Genomic DNA, 25,376 nt, shown 5'->3' on the forward strand with positions numbered 1-25,376 from the left:
GACCAGGTATTTGCCATCGGCGAGGTCGCCGGCGACGAGACCACCACCTACGTACTCAGGGTGATCACGCGCATCGTTCTAGGGTGATGATTGATCGGGCAAGGCTTCACGGCAAGGTTGGCGCCGGTCATGGCGGCTCGGCGACGCTCCGGCGAGGCGGAGGCGGCCGACGGTGAGGCTATCGGTGACGGGGAGACCAACAACGCGTTCCCCAAGACCTACCAGACCTACCCATGGTGACAGTTGCGCGAACTAGGGTTTGGCTCGAGCTCGGCTGCAGCATGGCGGTCACGGCGGCGCGGCGAGCGGCGTGCTGGCCTTAAGCGACCGGTAGAGGTAAAGCAGAGGCGGATAGCGTTAGTAGCTCACCGCGAACACGTTCTGCTACTCAGTTGAAGCGGGAGGGAGCGGAGCTTGCTGCCGACGGTGAGGACGAGCGCGGCGGCGCGAACGGGACGGCGAGCTCGCGTTCTGGCGCGTCCTGTGGGGTAACAAGGGAACCGACAGGCCGATGAGTAACACAGCATCAAAAGCAACCCGAAACAAGAGATAGGAGGGAGGAAGCTACAGCGGAAAGAGCCAGCCATGGCGGCGGCGCCGCGATGGAAATGACGCGCGCAGCTGCGTTGGGCGATGAGAGACGAGGCATGCGCGCTCCGCGGATGCGCAACGATGAGGCGAATCCTGGCGCGAGCAATTGGATAAGGATTGAGTGGTGGAGGAGAATGCGGCTGGTGAGACGATGGCGGCTCGACGGTGACGGCAGAAAGAGAGAAGAAGCAAGACGACGGCCGGCTTTGCGGTATAAGAACGGTGGCGCGGCTTCTGGACGAGCCAGCACCAGCTTGAGCTGCACCACGGAAGCAGCTGCATGCCCTATGCGTGCTAAGGCGGTAAGCGGGGGCGGCGGCCGACCACCGAAGGCGAGCAGAGCAGCAGGCTGCTGCCGGTGAACAGTAGCCGACTGACATGATATTTTTCCTCCTTTTTCTCCAGAAACCAAACAGCAACTCGATCAACTCTATTAACAAAAGTTTGATCATCTATCAGAGATCTACAACTTTGCTTTAAGGATCTACCCCAAAAACTTGATAGTTTCAAGATTTGATTTTCAAAAGCAGTAAACTTGAAACTGAAACTGAATTCAGACTTCAGAGCTTTGAAACTGTTTTGGGTTAGCAATCTTTGGGAATTAATTAAGGAACCATTATTAATCAATCATCACAACTAATTACACAGTAGCAAAGATCAAGCATTACTCTCCAAACAATGAAATGAAAGTTGAACAATTTTTACTTATGAAAATTTATTTAATAATTCAACAAAAACTGAACTTAATAACTTTATTTCAGGGACAGTCAAAATGGCTGTGAAATTCAGTATTAAATCCAACTTTTGAGCTGAAATTTAAACATATTTGATTTGAAAACATTCCCAACTTTACTTCTATGTTTAAGAGCATATTTTAAATACAAGGTTTATTTTCACAAAATTTTAATTGTTTAAGCAAATTTACATATATAAATTCACAAAGAACATTAAATGATGTTTATTAACATTTCAATGGATCACTTGAAGCATATCACAACCAACTTTGTCATGTCTATAACTTAAACAATGAAATGCATTAGTGACTTAATATTTGATGATTATGCATGATGATGCTCATGATCAAACTTTTTAATGGCATTTAACATCTAGGATGTTACAACACGGACCTTAGCAGCTCCCGGTATACAGGGTTTAAACTTTGGCGTAGCTGACAGTTGATTAATTATCATTAGCATGGCCTGGTGGCTTGAATAATATAATCCGATCGATGTGGCACTTTACCCTCCAATGATCTCTCTAATCGATTATTAGCGGCCTTGCAATAATTATATGCTTCGTCAGTTTCATCCCCCTCTATTGTCAGAATGTATGCTGCTCTATTTTTTTTAGTTTAAACAACTTCTCTATTCTGAATAACTTTGATCGAGTTACATTAGAAAATAGTATACAATCTTTGTCGAATTTTTTCTGAATTAATTTCACTAATTTCGTTACAATCAGTCAAAGTAAAGAAATTCGACTTACTAAAAAGCTAAAATGACTTGCATACGTTTTGGAGAGCTCTCGCACCGAGGGTATACAAATGTAGACGCTGTTTGGGTTGGAAGATTGAGAAGTTGCGTGGGTAGGCAACCTCTCCTAGACGTTGGATTTTATCAACCCGAGGTAGAGATGTCTGTCTGGCTATTTCTATACCTCTCCAAATAGTCTTGTAGTCTCTCCACACTAAAATTGATTCAATTATAGCTTTCTGTTAAGTCAATATATCCCAATTTTAAACGCATGTATGAAAATATTATTATTTATAACACTCATTAACTATACTTAGATTCATCATGAGAGTTCCGTAGCATATCTACCTACAGTCATAAATGTTAATAATATTCTTCATAAATTTACTGAAGCTGGAGAAATTTGACTCAGTCTAAATCCAGAACTACATCTGGACGGAGGTAGTAACTTATATTATATTATATAGAATAGAATGGAATATCTATTTCCGCAAAAAAAAAATTGTGTTCGTTGAGCAAAGATTAGCTTGCGACGTTGTTGTAGTTGCACCAAACTAATTATGCTCCATCATTCAGCTCCGCTTAATTAAAAGTCCCAGCAGGGAAGAAGTATGCACACAGCATTTGCGCCGTATGGGCGCGCGGCGGCAGGCGGTGCAAACGATACGCGGCTCGGCGGCTGGAGTAGGTCAGGTAGGACACTCATCTTCTCACTCCTACAGGCCACAGGGCTGGACACCCAAAGTCTAGTACATCTATTGATGACGATGATAAACGGCGGCATGAAAAAGTTGGTGCCGGGACGGATGAGCCAGATCGAGCAGGACAACAGATTACGGAGGAGATAGTATGGCAGCAGCCCGAGCGGCGTTGGCCGGGGACACGGAACGGAAGAAGCTGGGACTGGGAGCGAGTTGCGTCCGCGGCTGCGGTTTGCTCACGTCTAGTCCTCTATCTACGCGTATGCCCAAGTCGGAACACAACCGGGCCTGGTTTAGTTTTTCACTCTCTCTTCTCCACATTAAATTTTTAGACACGTGCATAGAGTATTAAATATAAATAAAAAAAATAACTAATTATATAGTTTGATTGTAAATTACGAGACAAATCTTTTGAGCCTAGTTAGACCATGATTGAACAATAATTGTCAAATACAAACAAAAAGTGCTATAGTGCCAAATACTAATTCCTAACCCGAATGTAAACAAGGCCCCGGCAATAGTCAAAACCTAGGCCATGTTTAGATTGCAAAAAATTTCAAACTGATAAATAGTAGCACTTTCGTCTTATTTGATAAATATTGTCCAATTGTGGACCAACTAAGCTCAAAAGATTCATCTCGTGATTTCTAACTAAATTGTGCAATTAGTTATTTTTTTACCTACATTTAATGCTCCATGCAAGCGGCTAAAAATTGATGTGATGGAGAGAGAGTAAAAAAACTTGAAATTTGGAGGTGATCTAAACATCGCCCTAACGTCCTTTTTCGATCGAGTGGGTCCCAACTCCGAGCCGTCCGCTTCCCAAAGCTTAGCTGTGTTCCATTCCATGAGTTTGTAACGTCCTCTTGGTCAGTCGCTAATAAACGCAACTGCTACAAAAACAATTCTCTGCCTTCAGTCTTCAGAGGAGAATAACGGACTCAACCTGCAGCGTGTTGTTATTTACTTAGGCTTTTCCCTTTAATCTATGCTATACAGCATGCTCCTACTCTACTAGTGGCTCGTTTGGTTCCAGCTAATAACCTCCAGTTTCGCCACTGCACCATCAGCGTCAGAATGTGCGTTATCAGCCGCCGCCTGAACAATTGGATATATCCTTTTCTTTAACTCGGAGGCCCTGTTTGTTGAACAGTATTTTTTTTCTTACAATAAATTAGCATAAACTAAATTTTAACGAAAGGAACAGGGCCATGCCTACTGGCATCATCTCCTTGTTACGGAGGATACTGGTGTGTTTGGTTGTGTGACTAGGTCAGGCTTCAAGAAGCCACCATCGCGCTATTTGGTTGCCTGTTTTTAGTCTGAAGCCAGGCTCCAGGAAGCCACCCACAACCCTTTTTTAGGCAGGCTCCAGAAAAACACAGGATTCTATCGTTCTTTTGGAGCCAGGCTTGGCCTGGCACCGGCGCCCGTTCTCCTCACCTCCGGTCTCACCGGCGCGCTCACCGTCACCCGCGACAGAACCAGCGGCGGTGGCCGTGCTCCCCTCTACCTGCGACAGCGTGGATCCGCTCCTTCGTCCGGCGGCCGCGTGCACCCGCAGATCCGGTTCGCGCACGCCCAGCAATGGCGCTCCGGCCGCTGCTGCGCCTCCTCCTCCTCCTCCCATCTCCTCCCAGCAATGGTGCTCAGGCCGCTTCCACCCCGCCCTCGCGCCGAGCCCGCGCCGAGCCCGATCTCTCACGCGCCCGAGCTCGATCTCGACGAGACCGTTTCCCCCTATCCCCCAAACCACTCCGATCCCAATCTCATATCCGGCGAACGCGCGCCGCGACCATGCGCAGTTTCTGAGAGAGGAGCGAGCACAACGACGCCACCGGCCATGGACGAGGGCTACGCCAACCTCCCCACTAGCCACCTCCTCGGCTCCGTCCCCGTATCGATGCAATCCCGCATCGGCCACTACTTCCAGGTATGGGTGCTCACCGTGCTGCTCACCGTCAGTTGCCGGAGTCTGGATGCGTGCTGCTCACCGTCAGTTGCTCACCGTGCTGGCCGTGCTCGTTGGATCTCACCGTGCTGCTCGTTGGGGGTGCTGGCCGTGCTCGTTGGATCTCACCGTGCACCCATTTCCTGCTCTGCTCATTGGATGCTCTATTCGTTGGATGCTCACTGCCCCACCAGGTGTTCGACCAAATTTCTCGATAGAGGTAAACTTACGGTTTTAGAGAAGAGAAAGACTCTATCGAATCAAACCAGCCAACCAAACATACTCTGAGGCTAGCCAGACTAACATAATATAGATAATCAAACAACCAGGAGTTGACTTTGTGAGAGTAGGCTAAGGCTGTAAGTTAGGATTCTAGCCAGGCTAAAAGTTGAACAGGAAACCAAACACACCCAACATGCTCTGCCCTCTAGCAAGCAGTTTTTTTTACCCCAATTTTGTTGTGGTCACTGTGTCCAATTTGAAAGCTCAATATGGGGAAAAAAAAGATTCAACCAATGTCCGTTGCAGCAGTAACTTCGATTAACAAAAGGCTTGAAAGCTCAATATGAAAAAAAAAAAAGATTCAACCAATGTCCGTTGCAGCAGTAACTTCGATTAACAAAAGGCAAAGTGCGATGGGACCGGCCAGTATATTTAACGACGCCGATGAACGCCAAACTAACCTGCAAAAAGCAAAAAAACAGGACTAATCTGGGATTGGCAGTGATAAATCGACAGACCCCGATCCAACGCTCGCTTGCCTTGCTTGCATACGCGTGCAGGGGATCAGGCCAGTCTCTTTCGTGCGCCCACTTTGGCACTCTGAAACTGGTGATCCGACCAAGCCAAGCACAAACGAACAGGCTCCGTTTCCGTGAGCTGCGGCGATCCCTTGGCCCATCGACGGTGCCAGACAGATCCTTCTCGGTTGCAACGCCATCAATCTCTGCTGCTCTGCCACAGACTGCGCGCTCTGCAGACTCTTGTCAGCGACCTGTAGCTAAATCCAGGCCCTGCATTTTCTCTTTTCCATTCCAGTAGTAAAATCGAGCGATGGGCCCGAACGGGAGCTTCCATATACAGTAGTACCGAACGGGACGTCCCCTTCGTTTGAATATTTGTTTTGTTTATAAAACGTATTTTTTCAGTTAATAAACAGTAATTTTCTCTCAAGCTAAATCAGTCAACGGTACTTTCAGTCATGGCTTACCAGCCAAACAAGCCCAAACGAATAAGACGTCGTCTGCTCACGCATTGCTCATAGAGACCAGCAGTTAACGTTTGTTTTTCACATTTCATTTCATGGAACACAAAATTGATCCTAATAAACGTCTTACGGTCTTACCCTGTATATCTAGGCACCGGATCACGCATATTTTGAGCACCCCATGTGTCATGTATATATGTCGCATGTGCACCGGCACAAGACCAAGCGCAGTTGAAACATACAAATTGATGGACGTGGAGAGAAATCTTAACTTTGTAATCTGGAGAGAGAGAGAGAGAGGGGGATGGCTCTTCTCAAAATAGATTGAGTGCTATAGTAGTTCCAACAACTTCAAGTACGTTTTGTGAAAAGCTATGATCTGCACTGAAGTTCCAGAAACAGGAGCCCTAGGCAATCACGCTTCCACACGGTCCATCATAGTAAACTGTTTGTATTCTAATGAGAGGAAAAAAACTGTAAGCCAGAAGCAATGACTTGTTAGCTCACATTAAAGCATACGGGATATTATGCTCACAAAAACTTGGGGGAAAAGGGCACCGAGCAAATAACTGAAAATTTCACATAAAAGCTCGACTTTTCCGTAACAATTTAAAACATTTTAGATCATTTACATGTATAGTATCTGCACTTTGTTCAATGGTGTCCACTCGATTACATACAAACGTGCCTTGTTTTAGGGACAAATCTTTGCACGAAAAAATGACATGGTTCCCGCACTTCCACCATTTCAACTAAAAGATGTCTAACCAAAGCATCTCCCAACTATCTAAAGTTCATTGGTTTAATACTCCAATTAAGATTAGTATGACAGATGTGGTTTGAGAGGTGCCATTATAACTATTAAAACTCAATTTCAGAGTTAAGGAGGTTGTAAGGCTCATAGTGATCCACGGATACTCATGTTGTGAAAAACAGTGGTTTTATGCGCCATGGCAGTATGTTTTATAACATCACTTAAGAAATTCGTTTAGTGCATTATTGTAAACCATCTGAAAATGAATAGTGCTAGTCGCAATAAATTTCTTACTTTCTTCCTTCTGCTCTTAACATTTTGGTTCTTATTTCATCTGACACATAAATCTACTTCTTAAAAAGATCAGTCCTCTATATTGCGGTTAGCAAACGACAGAAGAACTTCGGCAAGCTATAAACAAAATAGCAGAATTTCACTATCTTGTACAAGAACTGCAATGGTCCAGTTTCAATAGATAAGGGCAAGGACAATGAAATGGAGAAAATAGTAATGGTAAAATTTTAGCTGCACGCACACCTTTTTCACCGTTCAAGTTTGCTCATCAGATCTTCAAGTCGTGGCAGTTCCTGTAATATGTCATTCCAGTTTGGCATACCCTATAACAAATATCACATGTACATAGTCAGTTATTATTATTTCTACTATTATGGTATATTAGATTAGGTCAAGTAGTGCCTAGGAAGGATACCTTTCGATATTTAGGATCAATGCTACAGAGAGACAGGGATATTGATGAAGATGTTAGCCATAGAATCAAAGCAGGGTGGATAAAGTGGCGCTAAACATCTGGTGTCCTATGTGACAAAAGAGTACCACAGAAGCTAAAAGACAAGTTTTATAGGACGACGATTAGACTTGCTATGTTGTATGGTGCAGAATGTTGATCTACGAAAAAACGACATGTTCAACAAATAAGTGTTGCGGAAATGCGTATGTTGCGTTGGATTTGCGATCATACAAGAAGGGATCGAGTTCGGAACGATGATATACGTGATAGATTAGGGGTAGCACCAATTGAAGAAAAGCTTGTCCAACACCGGTTGAGATGGTTTGGACATGTCCAACGGAGACCTCCGGAGGCACCGGTGCGTAGTGGAATCCTAAGCCAGGATAGTAACGTGAAGAGAGGCAGAGGAAGACCGAAGTTGACTTGGGTAGAGACAATAAAAAGAGACTTGAAAGGATGGAATATACCCAAAGACTTAGCCTTAGATAGGAGTGCTTGGAAAATAGCTATTCACGTGCCTGAACCTTGATTGCTTCTGCTGGATTTCAACTCTAGCCTACTTCAATTTGTTTGGAATTTTAAAGGCTTTGTTGTTGTTGTCGTCGTCATTTGGACCCTCTTTGTCTGGTTCAACTATGGAATTATATTCCCCTACTTCAGTACTTCTATTACATATACAAAACCAAGTAATAAATTTCTTTGTACCAAAGTGAAACTGAGAACAGAGAATAATTACTATTCCAGATCTTCTGACACGACCATCCAGGAGTGGCACCTTCGGACTCTTGCTGACCCCGTATCCAACTGAACCATAATAAGTATGAGTAGATGTCAAAACTCAGGATAGTAAATTACCACATTCAAGCATCTAGAACCATGCTAACAATAACAGAAAAGGAACAAGACTGCACTTGAAGTATTTCTGTAGCGGCCCGTAGAGAAAAAAAAAATGTAAGGGTACAGACTAGAAAAGGGAGTTAAACAAGTATATATATCTTGAAATTTAGAAAAACTATGGTATCTTTCAGTGTCAAACTCTCCAAACTTGAGACAGATTATTTCTTACCTTAGGTCCTATCAATATGTGGATCCAGTAGAAGGGATAGATGACATATCAGAACCTAAACATATGGATATGTTTTTTTCTGCAGTCATACCTATGGCCTATGGGAGGAGAAACAAAGGACACCGTATCTTTTCAATATTTTGTGGTTTTACAGCTAACAATGTCCATTGTAATCCTGCATTGGCCCAAAAAAAACCCTACTTCTTTACCTGAGTGGGCGATATGGCTTTCAAGTTTCAAGTATGGTGTGTGCTATAGAGGGGAAGATCGGAATCCTTGACTTGTAGGGTGGATTGTAAGTTTATATATGTCTAATAATTTCCCTTTTTGTTCTGCTACACAATCTATGTACCTTAATTATGTTATTGTTCTATGTTAGAAATAAAAAAATGTATTTGTGAAAAACAGTCTTGCTACTTATTGAAGTTAGATATACAGTATAGGAAAAACTGCATATACATCAAAGGAAATGCACCTTTCCCATTGTTCAGGGGAGACAATATCAGCCTTAAATCGAACCTCAGACTTCAACCGTGACTTTGCTGCAATAGATTCAGTACGCTTTTCAAAGTCACCCTGTCAAAATCAACATTGCATTAAACTATGGACCAATTTTTGGTAAAACACACACAAACTAAAGCAGGTGAGGTTTTTGGTATTTAGCCAATATGTAAGGTTGGTCTAACCCCAACAGAAGGAACTGATGCAGCAGCTCTTCTTGTACCAAAACCCCTTGGTTTGGTTTGGTCTTTCTGAGAAGCACCAAAGATCACAGGAATTAGAAGAACGCCTCGTTTGAGCAGTTCAGTCCGGTACCTCTCAGCTCTTTGCAATGCCCGAGTAACAGATGCTTTTGAACCTGCCAATATCACCCAAAATACGCCTCAAATGAAAAGTGACTGTATAAAGATTTCAGAAATAAATGAGAAAAAGAAATTAATTTCAGCAGTGGACATTAAAAATGAAGACAGTTATACTAACAGGCCTAGTGACGTCCCGGAGTTGAACAAGTTCAATAATGCGATTGGTTGACAGGCGCACAGGTAATCTTGAAAGGTTTTCGTTACGAGAAATTTGTGTGATCTGCTTCTCTTCTTTCTTGTTTTCCCAGAAATACAAAGCTACCAGCACAACAATACCTGCGGCATACTGATTCAAAAGTTTAATTATTTTAGTTTAATTGAAAGTGTGAGACAGATAGCATAAACTTGATACTCTAATCAGGATCAATGAAATAGTAAAATATAAGGGGTACATTTATTTACTTGTGGAAGTTGCTGTTGAAGCATCCCACAAAGAAATAGCTATTCAAGATATTTCGACATAAGAAAACATAGTTGCCATGTCACAGTGGAGCAAAAAAAGACATGTGGCCTGACTGTTTAACTCCATGCGACCATGCAAGAACTATCTTTCAGGGCATGAAGCATGCCAATTTACCTCCAATATTGATGACAGCATTTCCAGCAGTTTCCAGAAGATCAGGGGCGCCATCACCCCCTCGAACAGCTAGGTACAAGTCGGGGAATGGTAAAGAATGTTGAAATTCCAGCTGCTGCTGTCAAAGCTACATAGAAGAATCTTCGGACACCACGAAATGGAGCTTGTACTTCACTGATGAGTTTCAGGTCTCTTCGGAAACCAAAACCAATATCTTCTCCACCACGCAAAGCCTGAAATGAAGTTACAAGATATAGAAGATCTTATGGTGGACATTAAATTGGTCAAAATCAGAACTCAAATCGCCCAATCTTTGACTATGATCCGCAGATTACTTCTTCTCCAGCATGCAGTAATGCCGTGAAGTTCAAAGTCACAAACCTCTTCTTGAAGTTCCTTGAATTCTGGTGATGCTCTGAATGGCGCCAAATCTGGATCGTTAAGTATGGTACCAAATTTGAGATTGTAGTCTCACAAAGCTTCCCTTAAACATTCTGCAGCTTTTTTGCTTTCTTCTCTGGTCCAAACAGATGCAGAAATTAAATGAACAATTAAAAAAAAACTTAAAGTGTTCTGATGGTGGAACAAGAGATTCCAAATGACTCCATAAAAAATCTCTATTAAAGACCTTGATTTCTGGCTCTTGTAGTTTTGTTAATGGTTTTTAGTATTTATTTATAGTTTGTCACCTAGATACATTAATTTGAAGCATTACAACACATGATCTCACTGACAAATAGATGAAACTTCTGATGAGTAGCCTAAATAAGCATGGTGCATGCATAGTGCAAATCCAAGTCCAGTGACCTCAGGAAAGTGTCCTCACCTATACGCATGGCAGCATGCCTTATTATACAGCGCTGCTTGGGCCTCAATAGGTGTTGGATTCAGCTCTAAGGCATTCTCAAATTGTTCAAGAGCACCCTTCACCTAAACAAGTGCAAATAACAGAATGCATGTGATGATTGTAGACGCCCCTTCAATGAACGATAAAAAAGTGAACCTATGAGGACTGTGCTCAAACGTGCAGCCTCTTGAATGAGCCCTATGGAATCTTAAATGCATCTAGCAGTATAATCACAACACTACTGGCTTTTATGTTTACCAAATTACTGATTCTTTATTCACTAGTGTACTAAGTCCAGCTTAATGCCAGCCAAACACCAAGGCACTGACTGCCAATAGTTTTCAAGTTGGAGACTGTCATATCTGCCAATACATTTTATCCTAAGGCAGGCCAATAGTGAAATCAATCAATACTACCAAGAATCACTTACTTTCTTGCTTAAAAACCAATCACTTACTTTGGTTCCACCATTTCCTTAATAAAGGTACATGGTAAAACACTTGTTCGATGCAATAAAGAAGGCACACCTATTAAGCACTCAGCCTCGATAAACTTAGAAAAATCAGTTCTAAACTCAATTAATCTTGACATATACATGGTGGTAATCTATCCTACAACTCCTGTAGTTGATTTCACGGGCTATATGCTAACATGGACAAGTCTTCCTGAGAGTTGCTTGTGCACCCGAACTGAAACGTTCCCACAAAAACTGAAAGAAGTTTTATTAGTTGAATAGCCCTCTTCATGATTGAAAATGACTGAATCTAATGCTAAGCGTCGCGTATCGCTCGAAGATTGCATTACAGCGCCTCGGCGTCGGGCTTCACTTACCCTGCCCTTGGAGAAGAGCTGGAGGCCGAGGTTGACGCAGGACTCAGCTGTTGGCACCACCTCAGCCGCCGCCTCCTTCTCCTGCGACGGCGGCGGAGACGGGGACGACGAGGCGTTGGAGCGGAGCACACAGCGGCTACGGCGGCGGCGGCGGGTGGGGAGGGGGGGGAATGAAGGCCAGTGTTTGGAGGGTGAGACTGGAAACTGCGGCGCCACCGCCGCCAGATAGGGGAGAGAGCTGCGGCCGTGGAGCCGCCGCTACGGCCGCCATTGCCGAGCGAGAAGGGAAGTATGAGGTTCTCGTTTTTGTCGTTATCCTAACGGGAGTTTTTCTTCACTTCTTCGTTCTCGACCGTGACTGTCTGTCAGAAAAAAAAAACAAAAAGAACAAGCACGGGATATAAGTGGGAGACAGGCATGCGTGTGCAAAATAGGTACAAGGTCATGTTTAGTTCACTCCCAACTCCAGAATTTGGTACTATGCAAAAAGAAGATTTCCCGTCACATCAAACTTGCGGTACATGCATGGAGTACTAAATGTTGACGAAATCAAAAACTAATTATACAGTTTAGTTGTACTTTGCGAGACGAACGTTTTAAGTCTAATTAGTCAACGATTAGACAATGTTTACCAAATAAAAACAAAATTGCACTGTTGCTACAGTGTTGCTACAGTCCATTTTGCGGCGCCAAACCGGGGGAACTAAACGAGGCCCAAGATTTTTTTTTATGCAAGGATGGCTCTATGGCTTTCATCAACACCAGAGATCTCAGCTTGCCACGTATTCCCTCCGTCTTAATTTATCTGTCGTTTTCGGTGTCCGTGCTATAATTTTAACTTAATTTGTATAAAATATATGCAGCATTTGTGTCTCCAAATAAATTTGTTAAAAAACTATATTCAAAGATCTTTCCAATGATGCTAATTATGTATCATAAATAATAATATTTTTTAATATATATTTTGTTAAAGTTGTTTTTTGGGAAGTGAGAACGACAGATATTCTGAGACAGAGGGAGTAGGACGTAAACATTTACGAAGATAGGGAGGAGGTCAGCACGTGTTCATGACCCAGCTCTAAAGACATGTCAATTCGGGCTAACTCGTGCGCACACGAGTTTTTAGTACGTTTAGGCGCTGTCTGGTTCCAGGTACCGGAGACTAAAAAGAACTAAAAGAGGGGTTAAATAATATGTTTGGTTTCAGGGACTAAAAATAGATTAAAAGACTGAACAAAGATTAAAATATCATTCTTCTTCCTTTAGACAAATGTGAGGGAGGAATAAGGGTTGTAAAGTTGATCCATTAATCTAAAAAGCCTCTCCTAAATTAAAGGACTAGTGGACTAGAGACTAAAAGTCTTTCTCCTATTTGGTTAAAAAAGACTAAAAAATAATCTCTAGTCTCTAGTCTCATGAACTAAACAGGCCTTTAATAAAAAAAACACATTGAACAAACAAAGCACTCATGCAAGAGCGTACGAATGTCATCAAACAGCGTACCCCTAGGACTTTGTCCATTGTTATTGTGAAAATTGCTTCCTCCAATAGACGAGTCCATCTCCAGCTGGACGCACGATATGCCATGTTCATCAGCTGATTCCATAGCCTTCATGCCTCCGCCATCAGTGTGTCATGCACTTGTCCCGTGTTACCACTTCCTGCAAGAACTGGACATCTAGAGTGATCTCTTATATAATGAAGCCCCATGCTCCTTGCTTGGTTTTCTTGATGTAGGCGCCATCTATGTTGATTTACAGCAGACCCTTCGGTGGTGGCGTCTAATTTTCAATCGCGACAGCTGAGCACTTTCTTTGGTAAACATTTCAGAGAAAGGAAGAGATCAACATTTGATGTTAGGTTATTTGTATCCGGCAAAAAAACCCTATAATTTCTTTAATGGCACTTGTGGGATAATTTTAGGAATAATGGGTAGCATGCGAGACCCTTAATATCATGTTGATAAGATAAATTTTCAGAGATAGATCAATTTTTTAGTTCACCCGATACGCAATTATTATTTGTCATTGACGAGCTTCTCTAGACTGCTCACTCTTGGTTCGATCTACTTCTTTTTGAGGGGAATATATGCTATTTCATAGTTTTTCGAACTATTATGGTGTCCATGCATTATTTAATTTGTTTCAAACTAATTAGACTTCAATTATACAAACATATCATCCCCAACATTGTAGTGTCGTGATGGAGACATGAGTATACGAGTACGACTAAAGTTCAATTTGAGCTATCCTTATAATCACAAAAAAATGGCATATATCCTTTTTTTTTGAAAGGGCATATATTCGTTTTTATTTGAACTCTGGGTTGGGCTAAGGGGGTGTTTGGTTTCCCCTGCTAGAGTTTAGTCCCTGTCACATCGGATGTTTGGACACTAATTTGGAGTATTAAACATAGATTAATTACAAAACTAATTGCACAGATTAAGACTAATTCGTATGATGAATCTATTAAACCTAATTAGTCTCTGATTTGACAACGTGGTGCTACAGTACCCATGTACTAATGATAAATTAATTAGACTTAATAGATTTGTCTCACGAATTAATACGGCTTCTATAATTAATTTTATACTTAGTATCAAACATCCGATGTGACACCTAGACTTTAGTCGTTGATCCAAGCATTTCCTAAAACTGAATCCACACCAGTTCTCAGTTTGGGCTTTTCAGCCTCTGCAGTTCGAGCAGGCTAAGCCCATTCCTACAAAGTAAACCAACATGTCAGCCCAAAACAATGGCCTGCTAAGCGCGTGCAGGGACAAAACCATAAAAAACAAAACGAAAACCCTACCGCCGCAGCATATAAACTGTCGCCGTGCTCCTTTCGGCTCCCTTCTTCCAGCGGCGGCACCAAGCAGAGCGAACCACCAGGCCTCAGCGTGCGGTGGACCGCGAGAGCTCCGGCGCCCTAGCTCGAGCTCGCAACCATGGTAAGAGCCGCTCCCTATCGCCCATTAACTTTCGGCTCTCTCCTAAGTCCTACCGTTTTCCCTACACGACAATCCGCCTTAGGCCTACTTTGGCAACATGGGAACCCAGAGGGATCCTTGTGATTTCCCTGGGCCAAAAACCCACAAGCCAATCTACCCCGGGACAATCCATCGCGCACTTTGGAAGCCCATCCGCGTCGGGCTCGAAGCCCGCTTCCCCTCCTTTTCCGCGCGGAAGGAATCCACTACTCCGGAGGATGGGAGGGTTTCCCCGACTCGTCGCTCGCTCACAACTCGCGACTCGCGAGGCTACCCAAGCGTGAGGCCGCCGCCACCCCAGCATCCGGCCGCCGCCACCCCTCCGCCGCCTCGGCATCCCGTCGCTGCCGCCCCTCGGCCTTCTCATCGCTTCGGCTCACGCCAACAGTGAGCACGCCTCAACATCTCTGTGCACGCTAGGGTTTCGGGTCTCATCCTCTCCTCTTTCTTGTAGATCCTGGGGTTGTCGCCGCCACCTCAACGCCCGGCTACGTGAAGCTGATCCAGTGCCGCCGCCGCCCACCGACCGGACCGCACCGGCTCAATCTCCATTGCTCCGTGACTACCCCCGCCTGGCCGCCTTGCCTCGTCCCAAGATCCAGTGAGTCCTTCCTCCCTCTTCCTTGTCCCTCCCAAGTTTGAGCTTCTGCGACTTGGATGTGTACCTTTTACCCATTGGATGTGCTTGTAGTAGCATGCTGAGAATATCATGTTTTGTCTGATGGTTAAAGAACTGCCTTAATCAGCAATGCCTGCGACTTGGATGTGCTCAGCGATGCTGTGCATGCATGGGGTTTATTTGGCATGTGTCAGAGCAAATTCTCCTATTTTTATTAGCTCAATAGACTTTGCTGCTTGTTCCAAGTTAGTTCAGCTGCTCTCAACTCTGATGGTCACATGTTTGAGTCAGTTAGGGCATGTTTGGCATGGCTCCAACTCCAGTTAGAGTAGCTCCACTCCAGAAATCTAGGTGGAGCTGGCTCTGAGTGGAGTTAGAGTTGTCTATCGCAACTCCAGTTAGAGTCTGAGTGGCTCTGAGTGGAGAGAATACAAAGCTTCAAAATGGCAACTTTGATCAAGTATAAATTGTAGTGTCTATCGCAGTTCTGGATGTGATGATGATGAGGGCATGATGCTTTTGCAGGAGTGATTTTCTGCTGCGTCTTGGGAAGGGGTGACACTAGTGTCAGGTTAGTTCCCCCACTGTTGTTTTTTGCTAAATCGTCTTGGGACGGGGTGACACTTGTGTAGGGACAGTTATGAAAAGGGGTGGTTGTTTGAGTTCAGTGGATGACCAATACTCTAGAATCAGATTGATTTGTGTGGCAGGCACATATATAGATACAAAACTATGTCTAAATTTGTGTGTGTAGTACTACGATGTCTGAATGAAAATTGACAGCATGCAAGTGCAGTTGAGTTGGGTCGTCTGGCCTTGTTAAGCATAGTGGGTCATATTCCTTTGGCTTTAAAATAGATAATTTGGCTGTTGTTTGTGTTGTCAGTCCTGTTCTAAAAAAATGAATGCATACATGCCTGGATGAGTAGGTGCTGATGTAAGTGCTGCCTGGATGATTAGGTGCTGCTGTAGAGTGCTATAAATATGATTAGGTGCTGCTGTAGAATGTTATAGAAAATGATTAGGTACTTCTGACTTTTTTAGACTTTTAATACTTGTTTTCTCTACTTTTAATACTTGTTTTCTCAACTTTTTTAGACTTTTAATACTTTGAATCTGCCTTTCTAATACTTGTTTTCTCTACTTTGAGTGCTCTCCTTTTCTCTAGTTGATTTGAATTGGTAATATATATGTAATAATATAATTTCATATATGTAACACTAGATGGCTTCTTGGGAAGAGCTTGCTAGGAATTTTTTGTTGGAAGAGGAAGAAGAAGATGAGGAGCTATTCTTTGTTCTTCTCCCTGCTGTAATACCCTTTCTCGATGAAGAGAAAACACCTGAGCATACCTCTTCTCTTCCTAGTGCTAAAAAGGTTAAAGAGATCCTCGAAGAACACGAGAATTGGTGCAAGGAAGAATTTAGGATGGAGGCTGAAATATTTAGAACTATAGCAAACTTTCTCAGGGCCGAGAACTTGCTGCGTGACACACATGGTATGAAGATTGAGGAGCAACTTGGTCTTTTTATGTTCATGCTCTCTCATAATGCAAGCATAGAGAGGCTAAAGAAGGAGTTTCAACATAGTGGTGAGATAGTGCATAGGAAAATATATGATGTCTTCAATATCATTCCAACATTAACCCAAAAATTCATCAGACTTCCGAATCCAAGCCACACACACATGAAGATTACATGTGACCCTAGATTTATGCCATTCTTTCATGTCAGTTAATACATATAATACACTTTCCTTAATACCATTCCTAAATACAATGCAAATATTTAGTAAATTTTCTTACCTGCAGAACTGCATCGGCGCTATCGATGGTACGCATGTCCCAATCACAATTGGACAAGACAAGGCCAGTCCCTATAGAAATAGGAAGGGGACACTATCGTAGAATGTTATGTTTGCCTGTGACTTTGACTTGAACTTCACTTTCATCTCATCTGGTTGGGAAGGATGTGGCAGAACCTCCTAAATTATAAGACCCACATGCACATGTCACTGTCCAATGACCTTTGACGACTATGCATATGTTCCTGGTAACTTAAGAAGTCTGTCGGGTGTCCTCGGGAACCCCGAATCATCCACGATTTTCGAGCAGGATCACATTACAGAGTCATTGTAGTATTACAACATTTATTCAAATATAAACATCAGAGTAAAATAGCGGAAGTCTTACGATAACTTAGTTTACAAACCAGTTGTTTCAAACCTTACAAACTAAGTTCGAAAATTATTACAAACCATAGTAGTAGTGGAGTGGCATTAGTATCATAATACAAACACACAAAATAAGCATCCTGCCCAAGGATCACACATTCACTTATCATCATCGACATGAACAACATTCATGCAACAAGGTCCAAAACAGACCTGCTCATGAGGCTCACCTGCAACAAGGGTCAACGAACCCTGAGTACAAAAGTACTCAACAAGACTTAACCGGAATAAAAACTGAGACGACTCAGGAATGCAGGCTCAGGGATTCAAGGTATGGCTTTAGCAATAATCAAAGTTCTTTTGCGTAAAAGCTCTTTAACAAAATTCTTTACTTCAACATGTAAAACTTTATAAGTACCACATATGAATCTGCCATGATCCGTAATGAGATCATGAACTTCATATCAATCTCTTTCTCAAACCTTACTCAAGTTCTAGTTATTAACTACGATGATGAACAGAGAGTTGAGTCTCCATAACTGAGGAGCAACGACGATTCGAACCGATTATAAACCCAGCTGGGAATTCTAGACCACACGACATATGCAGGTCCCCGACCTACATATACCAACCTACCCTCAGGTCCTCTAAAACAAGAACGGGTCCGCGCCACCGGAGAATACAATACTCCACCAATCCAGTCCATTGCCACGTGGGTACACACTATTCCCGCCATCTCTCCACTCCCAGTGCGCGAGTAGCCATTCTCATAATAGAATCGCCAAGTTAAGGCTTACCGGAGTATGTGGTTAGTACTACAAAGTCTCATCTCACACAGTTCAACAACGGACGGACCTTAATCGACACAGGCGGAAAGAAGCCGCTCACAAGACCTCCATGTCTTGTGGCTCTCATACACTGAGTCCGCCCGGTCTAGATTTATTACTTCATATGCTCATATCTTATGATAACATAAGTAATCAAAGATCCATTTAAAACTCGCAGGTGACAGGTAATCACCCGACTAAGCATGACTAAGCATAACTAGGTATTTACGAATTAAAACTGGTAACAAGGTAGATATGGAAAAACAAGGTTAGTAATGCACCAATTAGGTTCCCACTTGACTCCTAATCACTTAATGCAGTATATAAAAGCAAAAGCGATAAAATTTGTAAAACACAAGGTAGGGTTAAATGCATTCGGGGCTTGTCTGGGATCCGACATAAGTTAGTTCAGTTAGCTTGCACCGTCTTGGTGACATCTCCGGTCCTAGCACTTGCTTAGTCCTTCCATCTTCGGGATAGATCCACCAAACCCAATCTTCGAGCTCGGCTCCACATCACATCCTTCACGTGGTTCATCTAGTGTATCTAAATGAGATGCAAGATGCATGTGTATGAATGTGATGAATGGTAACACAAGATGCATCACATAAGCATTCAAGACAAACACAAGATTATGCAAGACATAGACACCAATAGCTATTTAACTAACATCACACCACTAACTATAGAGAGCAAGCACATCAAGCATGACACAAGTTTAACAAGGTCACAAGTATCATAACTTGACCATCAACAAGGGCATAAGCCACACTTAGCAACACATGGAGTAAACAACCATAACTAGCATATGTCTATTTCTAGACTGGAAACAATAGGTTCATGTTTGGATCATAACTAGAGTTATACAAACCCAATAGCCATGCAACAAGACATTCTGGAAAACTTATGAAATTTTCTACAACTCATCTTTAATCATCTTAGCATGATTCTCAAGTTAAATAAGTCAAATATACCCATTTACAGAAACTGGTCCACAATTGACAGAGAGCAGCCATTTCTAAAACCCAACTTTAAATAGGCATAACTCACAAACCATAAGGCCAAATACCACCAAATTTTAACAGCAGCTAGATACATAAATTATCTACAACTTTGTTATTAACAAGTTTCCCAGAAAACATCATTATCATGATGTAATCCAAACTGTCCCAAAAACTGTCCCAAAACAACAATTGCAAGAAAATAATTATTAACTCACTAATACAACAACCAATGACCATGAAATTTTTATCACATATCAAACATCACATGAGTAGCATGCCATAAAAATTTCACTTCATTAGGAGCCCTACATCTGTAGTTATGAAAAAGGACAAATACAACTAGCATTAAAACCCTAACTGCACAAATCCATTTTTACAGCTAAAACTTTAAACTAAAACATGACACATTATAGATCTATTGCATAGGAAATTTCACAAGGATTCCAAAAAGTCCCCATTTGTTATTTTACGATTTTTCTATGGTTTTGTACGAATTATCAAAGTTCAGCAAATTTCAAAGCAAACAGGTCCAAAAGGCACTATTCACATAAGTCTACAATTCACAGAAAGGCCCCTCCCTATTCCCGAATTCTAAGCCGAGGTCCCTGATCACGATTTGAAAAACAGAGGATGCCGGAGAGACTTGATTTCCGATCGGATGATGCTCGTAGGCGGCAATTGGAGGGGTGGTCGAGCGACGGGGTGGCGAGGCGAGCCTAAGGGTGGCCTCAGCTCGGCAGGTCGCGGTCCGTGACGGCCTGGCCACATGAGCCCATGGCTCGGAGGTGGAGTGGCACGACGGCAGGGTGCAGAATGGCTACAACAGCCTCAAAAAGGTGAAAATAGAGTTCGTAGGAGATCAAGCATGCTCACCACGACATGATTGATCAACTGATAGAAGTCGAGACGCGCTGGAGCTCTCTGTCGGCGACGGCGGCGTTCATGGCGGCCCATACTGACGTCGCGACGGCGTTCTGGCGAACACTGTGGTTAAAATGACCAACCAGTAAGCATTACAGCTTTATGGTGCCAAGGGGAGTATGAAACAACAAAGAGAAAAGCAAGAACTTAGCCCGAGACGGCTGGCCACGTCGAGATGGAGCATGGCGGCCATGACGGATGGCTGCGAGGAAGAAGACGGCTCGTTGATGACTCCGACAAAATTGGACGGCGTGAGCGAGTCAAAGTGTTGCGCATGGATGTGGCGAAGCTATCTGCGAGAGCAATTGAGAGGAGATGGCGCGGTCACGGCGAATTTCAGACAACGCGTGAGGTTGCGATGGCGGAGCAGAGAAAGAAGAAATGAGAAGACAACGGCCGGCTCTGTGTCTCAAGAAGCGAGGAAGGGCATACCAATTTGACCATCGACGTTTGAGCTGGCCACACGATTGATTGCACGTCAAGGCTCGAGAAACGCCCAGAGGGCCACGCCGACGCCGGTGAAGCAGCTACGTGGCAGCACTGACTGCTCCTGGTGCTACTATTCATGACTGACAGCCTCTACTCTTCCCTCTATTTCTTACACATCCGATCAGCAACTCAATTAGCTCCTTTAAACAAAGTTACTCACCTAGATGAGATGTCCAACATTGCTTTAAGGATCAAGTTCTAATTCTTACTGGTTTAAGAGATTTTTAATTTAGAAGAGAGGTACTTGAAACTGTAAAACGGAATTCAGTTTTAGAATTTCAAAAACAGTTTGATTAACTATTTTTGGTAATTAATTAATGATGAAACATAGATCAAACACTTCAACCAATATCACCACTTTAAAGTACAAGTTTTGTACCAATCAATGAAACAAAAGTTGTCCAACTTTTATCTGTGAAAATTGATTTAATAGATTCCCACATCAAAATTCACAAAGTTTCCTAATCATTATTATTAACATTATTTCAGGTAATATATAAAACACTCCATAAAATAACATTTGCATACTATAATATACTCATGAAATGCATTCATGAGTTGATGCATGATAATTATGCATAATAATGACATGATCACCTTCTTAATTATTTTTTTAACATCAGGGATGTTACAAAGGTTCCACATCTGATGCAGGAGTGTTGCGGTCTGCTCTTGGCAAGGGATTTACTTTGCCAGCAGGCAAATTCTATCTTGTAGACGGTGGATATGCAAACACACCATCATTCCTTGCTCCCTACTGAGGAGTTAAGTATCATCTCAGTGAGTTCAAGAGACATGGGCAGAGGGGAAATGCATATGCCAACTACAAGGAATTGTTCAATCATCGGCATGCGATTCTTCGAAATCACATTGAGAGGGCCTTTGGGGTTCTCAAAAAGCAGTTTCCAATTCTGAAAGTGGGGACACATTACCCAATTGAATCTCAAGTTATGATTCCAGCAGTTGCTGCTGTGTTTCACAACATCATTAGAGGGTTGAATGGGAGTGAAGAGTGGCTAGACATCCTACCTGATAATATCAACCCATCAAATTATGTCGACATGCCAGAGGGAGACACTAACTACCCAAGTGAGATGGAATCAAACCATGGAAATACCCTACGAGACCAGATAGCCCATCAGATGTGGGCTGCCTACAATGTGTAGGATAGTAGTGTTTGGAATGTAATTTATGAGTTATGAGTTATGTATTTCTGTAATACATTATGTGATGCAATATTCTGTAATAAATTCTCCAATACATTCTATAATATGTTATGAGTTATGTATTTCTGTGTGATGCAATATTCTGTAATAAATTCTCCAATACATTCTATAATATTTTATGAGTTATGTATTTCTGTAATTATTTCTTGTAGCAATGTCGAAGGCAAGGGCTACATGGAACTCTAGATATGAGAAAGGGCTTGTTGACATTATGAGGGACCATGTGAACATCCCCTTGTTCAGGGGTCAGAATGGAGGGAGTGGAGAGGGTTGGAGAAGTATCTCAGAGAAGTTTACCCAAATGTATCCTTTAGCACGCTTCACAAAGCAGCAGCTACAAGAGAAGGAAAAGGAGCTAAAGGGCAGCTAGAAGGCGATACATGTAGCGTTAAAGGATAGTGGTGTTGGTTGGAATGACTCATTGGCCATGGTCATTGCGGAACCAGAAAAATGGAAGAAACTGATCAATGTAAGATTTTTTCACTAAACCAAAAAATTGTTGCCATATTCTGGTTGCAAGTACTATGCTGTTGTCTTGGTATTAAATAGGATAATGGAAAAATGGCTAGGTTCCAAAAGAAGCCATTTCCTTTATATGAAGACTGTACATCATTGTATGCTGGTATGTTATTTGAAACTTCTCTCTAAGGTTATGTAGCCTTATTGTTCTACTTGAGAGTAAAGCACCATCTAACTTGATAGTATGACTATGCACTGCTTTTAGTTTAAGTTAAAGTATGTCTGCACTTGAAGTATGATTGTGCACTATTTTTTTTGCATAGGAAGTGTTGCTACAGGAGATCTAAACTTCACATCAACTGAGCACTTGCAGCCTACTCCTCTTGTTCCTATTGCTGCTCCAGCTGCTCCGGCTGCTCCAGCTACTCCTGCTGTAGTGTCTGATAGCACAAGTCCAGGTGCTACTTTTGATGGGCTAGACATCTCAAGTGCACGCAATGAAGCTCAGTCTGCACCTTCCAATCAAGATTCTATGCAAGGAATGAGTGGTGGGAGAAAGCGTAAGCAAAGTCATATTGGTGCTGCTATTGATGGTTTTGTGCAGTTTAAGAAGATGCAAACAAATAAAACCATGGAAGCTCTGAATGAAAAGAAGAAACAAGACGAAGAATTTTCAGTTGACAAGTGTCTTGATAAAGTGGATGCAATGGAACTTACTGATGTGGAGAAGGCGTATGCTATGAATATCTTCAAATCTGAGATTGACAGGGAGGTATTCATAAAAATGAGAAACAAAAATGTTCTCTTGATTTGGCTCAAACAGTAGATTAGGTAATGCTTAGCTACCACTGGATTAGTTTACTTTGGTATGCCTTAGCAGCTAATGCTTTTCCTTATGCTTACTTGCAGTGGTATCAGTGGAGGCATTGCTAGTGGAGGCAATGTTTGAATTGAGAAGAAAAACACAGCTACAGTCATTGTATGCAGGTATATTATTTGAACAACAACTTGCACTTGCCAACAGCTATGACTGTTGATTGATCTTATTTTTTATTAGCCTAGGAATTACCTATTCTGCGTAGTATGCTACTGCTGCTTCTATATGTGTGGATAATTAACATATCTGTAGCAGAAAATTTGTCTGCTTATCCTTTGTGTTTTTTCCCTTTTTTTGTGAATCATGAATTGGCATATATGAGTAGGAGGGATGGACGGGTAGATATAGATAGAGGACATTTATGAAATGAACTATACCTCAAAAGTAACGTCATAAGAGAATACAACATATGCATCAAGGGCCCCCTCTTGAGGAGTGTGACTACCAGGTGTAATCTTAATGTTAGCATTGCAAGATTGCACTGTGGGATTAGTGTCATCCCAGGCACCATATTCATGCTTGATGCTGTAACAAATCAGTAGAAAGGAGTTACAGATATAGATGACTCCATAGTTCATATGCCGACCGAAGTGGGAAATCAAATGTAAGCAGTAAGAGAACAAAATATTGAAAACAGATGAAAGGAGAAGTTGTAGATCATGAAATATGGCATACCTGCTAGGAATCACATGGAAGCCAACAATGCGAGCATCAGGAGAAGTTTGGTCTTCATGGTACAACACTTTAAAACTCATGTGATTGTTGATATAATACTTGTCATCTTTGAGCTGGCAATATTTCATTCAAATCAAATAAGGTAACCAGTATTAACCAATTCATGTTTCATTTATGAGATAGGAATTTGTTATGCTCACCTTGTAACCAACTCGGTAACCATGCTCAAAGCTTGGTGTTTGGCTTCCTTCCCGTGTCTGCCTAGGTACCACAACTGGGAGATTATCTAGGATCCTACATGCCCAAATTTTTTTGAAACAAATTAAATTTAGTTAGGCACAGTACTGAACATAACAAACACATAGCGACATAACTCATGGACACTTTTGAATTTTAAATTCAATGTCTCATGGGCATGGTAGTCAAACAAGTAAATGACAGTGACAATGGAGCAATATATATCATCTGTACATAATTGGAGGAGCAAATCCTCAATCTTCCCCTGATTTGATGGTCACATTGTTATACTGACATAGAAAAGAAATAAGGTATGAGCTGCAAACTAAAACCATACATGTTTACTCGGTATTCATCATCGATCTTTTCTTTGAAATTTTTCGCAGCTTCTTGAGAAAGGTGCCTTCGACAAACAACCTTGCAACTCTCATCCCTCCTCATCTTGAACTGCATGAATCGAAAAACAAAATGGCAGTTAACACAGCTTCTCATAGTACTTTTTTTTCTTTTCAAGTAATCCCACTTGTTTTTGCTGGGCTAGTATAAATCAAAGGGTTTCATGCCCTTACATTGTAGATAGAATTTTCGATGCGGTCCCCATGAAGGACTTTACCTAAGTTCTCAGCACTGTTCTTAATCGCCATAGGTTTGCAGTAATCCAGGAAATAGTAGTCATATGGAAGCTGTGTTTTTATAGATGACAATTTATTGACTTTCACTTGAAGTTCATCATCCTGCACAGTTTCTGTGTTTCTGTGTTTCTATTAGCCTAGGTGGACAGTTTCTGCTATTCATCAATGTAATTTGCTTGTTGTGGCATGCCACATGTTTACCCTTGGTTCAAGTTGATGTATCCTAGCAGCACTAGATTAGTTTACTTTAGGTATGTCTCTAGCTACTAATGGCTTTCCTTGTTTACCTACAGGGTTCTTGGTGTGGAAGCAAATGCTTGATTTGAGAAGAAAAATATTTTTACTAGCTGCAGTGTCTATGTGAGAAGCTTATGTAAAGGAGTTCTTTTTTTTTCTCTCGAACATTGCTTATGAAAGGAGTTGAACCATAATTTTTTTTGATTATGTCTTGGATATCTGGATGGATTTGATCAGTGATTTGGTGACAAATGGATTAGCTAGGTTGAATTTGCCACTTGAATTAAGCTTTCTATGTATTGGACTATGTCAAATAATTTTGGTCTTATGATTTTTCATGCATTATGTTCATGAAAATGTTGTGGTTGGCATTGATCTGTGGTGATTTCCTCGTATTATTCAAA

The 25,376-nt window shown here is 42.1% G+C and overlaps 1 protein-coding gene and 2 pseudogenes across 1 annotated transcript; 1 reads left to right on the forward strand and 2 right to left on the reverse strand.

The window, feature by feature from the left end:
• Positions 1–6,393: 6,393 nt before the first annotated feature.
• On the reverse strand, positions 6,394–11,953 carry LOC136456049 (protein LOW PSII ACCUMULATION 1, chloroplastic-like; annotated as a pseudogene).
• Positions 11,954–16,172: 4,219 nt separating this feature from the next.
• On the forward strand, positions 16,173–21,919 carry LOC136458277 (uncharacterized; annotated as a pseudogene).
• A 1,643-nt stretch (positions 21,920–23,562) lies between these two features.
• Positions 23,563–24,747, reverse strand: LOC136460608 (transmembrane 9 superfamily member 7-like). Its single transcript, XM_066460244.1, has 5 exons — positions 24,673–24,747; positions 24,441–24,550; positions 24,067–24,160; positions 23,867–23,979; positions 23,563–23,716 (listed from the first exon to the last, which is right to left on the reverse strand). The coding sequence occupies exons 1-5, from the start codon at positions 24,745–24,747 to the stop codon at positions 23,563–23,565; spliced, it is 546 nt and encodes a 181-aa protein (XP_066316341.1).
• Positions 24,748–25,376: the final 629 nt, after the last annotated feature.

The sequence above is a fragment of the Miscanthus floridulus genome, chromosome 6 (assembly GCF_019320115.1).
Source record: "Miscanthus floridulus cultivar M001 chromosome 6, ASM1932011v1, whole genome shotgun sequence".
NCBI lineage: Eukaryota > Viridiplantae > Streptophyta > Magnoliopsida > Poales > Poaceae > Miscanthus > Miscanthus floridulus.